The sequence below is a fragment of the Austrofundulus limnaeus genome, unplaced genomic scaffold (assembly GCF_001266775.1).
Source record: "Austrofundulus limnaeus strain Quisiro unplaced genomic scaffold, Austrofundulus_limnaeus-1.0 Scaffold3, whole genome shotgun sequence".
Classification (NCBI taxonomy): Eukaryota; Metazoa; Chordata; class Actinopteri; order Cyprinodontiformes; family Rivulidae; genus Austrofundulus; species Austrofundulus limnaeus.
This window is the reverse complement of record NW_013952405.1, coordinates 3,513,923-3,519,272: the sequence shown is the minus strand read 5'-3', so window position 1 is coordinate 3,519,272 and position 5,350 is coordinate 3,513,923. Positions and strand designations below refer to the sequence as shown.

Genomic DNA, 5,350 nt, shown 5'->3' with positions numbered 1-5,350 from the left:
CATTAAAAATGCCATCAAAGAAAAACTGCTATACGTGGGAGTTTTGGACTGCATTTGGGCTTCTACATTTATCTGAAGTGACCAAGAAACCAAATGAACAAACACTAARCTGACAGTGTTAAAGAATGAGGTTAATTCAAGCACGTCAGCAAGCTGGTACCATAGCTCTGGAACACATGGTTTCTAATTCTCCAGGTTCCGTAATGTATTAATATTCTTAGTAGGTACAGGACTAAAAATACTTTGAAGGCAGAGCACCTCATGCAGCATTGAGCTGGGAAAGAGTTCAGAAACTTGAAGTGAAATTTGTCATCTCAGCAGCTTTCTTCTACAGCTACACAAACGTCCTGCCATGATCCAAGGATTCAGGTTACCTCAGAATGCCAGCCACTCTGAGTCAGCGCACAAGTGACTGAGTTCTTCCACATACTGACAGCATGACTCAGCAGGCTGAATGTATTGAGGTTGATTCTCTTGATTCTGAATGACAGCTTGAGTAGACCTAAATAATTAACTACAGTATGCACAAGTTAGAATTTCAGCTGTATGCATTCATTTAAAAATCCTTTTCATTATGTCTTCCCCCCTACAGTATGAATACTTCAATGCTGTGCTGATCAATGAGGTTGATGCGGACGGGCACAATGTAGAGCTGGGAGGAGAGTTTGTCCTGCAACCTAATGATCATTTTAACAACATGTCAGTCAACCTCAGCCTCAGTGTGGTCCAGGTGCCCACCAACATGTACAACAAAGGTATGTTCACAGTATCTGTAGGAAAAGTGCTCCACACTCAAAACATTTGAGTATGAAGCTTTGTAGTGATGTTGTTCAATGCTATTGTCATCAAGTCAGCTGGATACACATTTAGATACAACACACAAAATACGATTATTGGATGCACATTTATACAAACTTTGGAGTTAATCTGATTCAAAATGGCTGACATGGTCAGTTTACTTTGTCAAACACAAAGATGGCCGTAACTCAGTCACTTTTACAGACGTTAATGGAAACATTGGTGAGGTAGTAGCTGAGCTGGGTTTGCACTGCATCCTCTCCACTGAAGTACGAACTCTGCAGTAAAAACAGACCCTTTATACTCAGTGAGACTTTTTGACAGACGCCAAATCGAATGCGGAGTCAGTCTACAAAGATTGCACCTCTCAACAGGAAAATGAACGAGCACATCCGTATTTTCAAAATAATTCACCAAAGACTGACTACATTTTGTCAAAATCCTACTTATGTTAATAAATATAGGGGTAATTTATACATACAGTATGTGGTGTCAGACCTGATTATTTATGGCTATGCACACACACATAATAGTAATAATAAAAAAAAACACGAGGATTTTATTCTATAACAAATTTGTCAAAAAGACAAACTGTGATACCATTTCAACTGTTGTTGTGTCTGTCCATGGAGTTATATAGAATAGTGTTATTTAACTCTGTGAGTCCATCTTACACAGAATGAAATGCTTTGATGTTACTTCAGTACATCACTGGCTTTATTGAGTGATCTTGACGAATGGTGGCAAAGTGCGCCGCTGAGCAAAGTTAAGTTGCACGCAGTGTAAATTCAGGGTGAGAGTCATCCCCATCACATAGTCAGTGCTAACAGAATGCATACAGTAAGTCATAGGTTTACAACTTCAAGTGTTAGAGTCGGCTTTGCCTGCTGCTTAGCAAAATATCTCATAAAAAAGATACCTTATTTTTAACTCCCAGAAACTAATCATTGTAAATTCATCTACAACTGAATCAGTTTTGGGGTCAACAATGTTTAAGATTGCAAACACATCTGACTTTATAAAACAAAACAAAAATAACTTAGCTTTACAGAGATTGACCCAATGTGTGGTGCTAGTTGTGGATTATCCTCAACACATAGATGATATTCCTTCAGGGACAGCTAGTTTCATTTTTACTGCTTTTAACAGTAAAAAACAACTTTAAAAGCAAAATAACTGAGAACATTCACATGTAAGAAAAATATTGTTATACAAGGATGCAGATTTGACTTCAATACTGTTCCTACCACACACACTGACCCAATTAACAGTTAAATAATTAAACGTCTCCTAATTAACCATCCACTCAGATCCAATCAGAGACTTCAGGGCCTTGTCCAATGCACAGTGGACAGAGTGAATGTCATGTTGGCTTAACCTAGCTACAAGACTCAAAGATTTTCTCTCGTAACAAGAGGAAGGAAGAGAGGGAGAGGAAAATAGGAAGAAAGTAAATGAGGAAGAAAGTAGGCTAAGTCAGACTGATGGAAGGTCTAAGCAAGAGATTAATTGCGCCCTGTAGAAAAATGAGGAAAAGCAAGTGAGAGTGACAGGGTGAAAGTGAGAGAAACTAAATGAATAAAAGTGCATGGAAAGTGAATCTGGCAGGTTGGCAGGCTGATGAAAGAGGAAGAGTAACTGTGATCTGATTTACAAGCAAAATGATTAGACTTGTACCTGGTTTTCTGAATACAACACTAGAGATGAATTGGCCGGGACTTTGGGAAGCTTGTTGTGGGGGTGGGACAAAATAAGCTAAAGAAGCGTGTCTTTGAAAAACACTGCAAATGAAATATAATTTAGATCATCTGCAAGCACTGTAACTTAAAAAATATGCACATCAGTTAATCTAACTGCAAACTGTGCTAATCAGTGAACTGCACACCTTCACAGCTCTGCACATACTGTATTTACAAGTGTTGAACGCTTTTGGATTTTCCTGTTCTGTGTAACCATTTCTTAATAACTAGAACAAACAAAAAGTAGGACAGGGAATTATTCCAGTTTGAAAATGACGCAGCAATAATCCTTGTGCATCAATCCATTTCAGTTAACACAACTGGAAAGTAACATCACATTATGTGTTAATTAGAGTGACATGAAGTGGAAAAAAACATGTATGTATGCAGGACGTAGAATGTTAAAAAGATAAATAGTGCTGAGGATGTGGCCAAATATTGGAAAAGAACAGAAATAGACTCAAAGCCAACTGAAAATGACTGCAGGTGTGTGGAACTGTACCACAGAGAGGACATTTATTTGGTCCAGTTTTTAGACAGCAGGATGAATGTCTGGTAACTTGTTTTTCCACAAGTTTAGAATAATTCAAAGACTTAGTGATTAATGAACTTGAGTTGATACTCTTTTGATCAGGGTCAAGAGCAAAACATAGAGATACATTTAGTGCTGACATGTATGGTGGACTGCAGAAAGAAAAAAACAACAGAGTGTTTCTTATACTTCCATTTAAGCAAACTGTTTTTATATCAAGCTAAGTTGATAAACTTTGAAAAATGAGAAGCACTGAGCTCAAATAAAGGGACTTCAGTGTACTTCTCATATTTAGCTTTGTGCAACATGTTGTAGTGGCTTGTATTAAAATCCTTCATGGCAGACAATGTCTCTAAACAAACAAAACATAGGTTTGCCTTGAAATTCTCTGAACAGATAGACTAGCTCTCTTTTGCTGTTCTGCATTTGCAAAACTGTTTATTTTGCATATTTAGTTTAAGGTTGTATACTCAACATTATTCAGCCAAAACATTTCATTGAAATTTAAACTGGTTGATCAAGTTTCCTAATCTCAGCATGGTTTAATCTGTAAATCATTCAAGAAATTCCTTTCAGAACCATTATTCACATGTCAAATGATCTTTGATTAGTGAAGCAGGTTCATATGAATTTGTTTTGTTTTGTTTTACTGGAGTTGCTATAGTAATGCAAGGTCTTTTTGTTTCATGAGTCACATTGTTTTAAAAATGCTGAATATATTAATTTATTTTTACCTGAGGATGAATCATAAAAAAACAAGATACTGAAAGAAAAATGAACACAAACATGCACAATTTCTTCTTATACCTGGAATTTTGATGTTTGGAAAAAATATGAGCACCTAGAAAAATTGTGTCTTAAATGAGGGAAGAAAATGTGTAAGACAGAAAACAGTTTGATCGGAATAAGTAGCCTTTGATCAGGTTAACCCTCCTGCTGCATCAACCCAGTTCAACACAGCAGAGTGTTGAGTTCAGGTGGGGTTCAGAACATCATGGGTACTTTAAGATCTGGGTTGCTTTCTTGCCTTATTTCTTTATCCTGACCTCATGCGTGTGACTTAAAAAAACAGATTTTAGAACCATGTTTCAGTTATTATACATCTGATGGGGGGAGGTGTGACAAATCAGCTGTTAAGCAAGATTGAAAGTTGTTTTTCTGCTGAAGTATTTAAGTCAAGATAAAAAACATGGAACAATACTATATATGCTGGAATTACAACAAAAAAGATAATGATGGATAAACTCACAGAAGTGATTGCAGCAGGTGATCCATGCTGTCAGTCATCATTACAGTCTTCTTCATTTTTCTTAACACAATCACTTCAGCCATTCGCTGTCAAAGCAGTGCCATCTAGTGGCAAGAAGTAATAACAGTAAGAAAGTGGAACATTAATGCATTCACTGACTTCAGAACAAATCTCTCAGGTGTGGAAACAACAAAGAAAACATCCATCCATTATGTTAACCTGCTTCTTTTTTTCAGGGTAACAGGGGTCACTGCTACCCATATCCAGCAGTCACTGTGTGAGGGGGCAGGGTAGACCCCAGACAGGTTACAAAGTCCATCACAGGGCACAGAGACAAAAAAAAAACAAAACAAAAAAAAAAAAACATTCACACTCTCATCACACCTTAGGACAAATTTTAGAGTCATTTTTTTTAGTAGGAATATATGATATAAACGATATACGGTAGAAAGAAACAATATCAATTTGGCTTTACCGGCCAACTGCGGTAATTCTTGTTGATGACGTAACCGGCTGGAGTCAAAACAGAGGAAACGGGAAGCAGCGTGGTTGAGAGCGCAAAAGAAGAGCAAAAAGTTGCAAAACATAAAATATCTGGACCTGATTCGGGTTTAACCTCCAGCAATCTTAGGAGGAGTGCGGCAGATGTCACGGCCAGACAACGAGGCGACAGTTAGTGCAGGCGAAGACAGTGTGAGCCCCAGCAGGACGCACAGAGTAAAGCTCGCAGAGTCCAAAGGACCTCATTTCTCCTGCAGTCGTAGTGCGATGCTGTTTCAGCCATACAGCAGGGAAGCGCTGTGGGAAAGGGTGATGGTCTGACAGTCTTTCAAAAAACAAAAAAACTGTAAAAGCATAAACGGGATCACTGTCACCCTGTCGGAGCACGCACATAGTAAAACGTGGAGTGCAGAAAAACTAATCTGTGTGTAGAAAGGAGTAAATACAAGCAATTTGTTTTACCACCTTAAAACGAAGCATGTGGTTGAACAAGCAGTAATGCAGCATATTTGAATTTACAAACACAACATC

At 37.9% G+C, this 5,350-nt stretch overlaps 1 protein-coding gene across 2 annotated transcripts in view; it reads left to right on the top strand.

Annotated features, from left to right (window-relative positions):
• cacna2d3a (calcium channel, voltage-dependent, alpha 2/delta subunit 3a) overlaps positions 1–5,350 on the top strand; it is a gene marked incomplete in the record, with an annotated part of 131,079 nt that overhangs the window by 51,558 nt on the left and 74,171 nt on the right. For both annotated transcript variants that reach the window (XM_014017578.1, XM_014017570.1), the window contains 1 exon segment: positions 593–755. In XM_014017578.1, the coding sequence (XP_013873032.1) occupies positions 593–755 (163 nt within the window).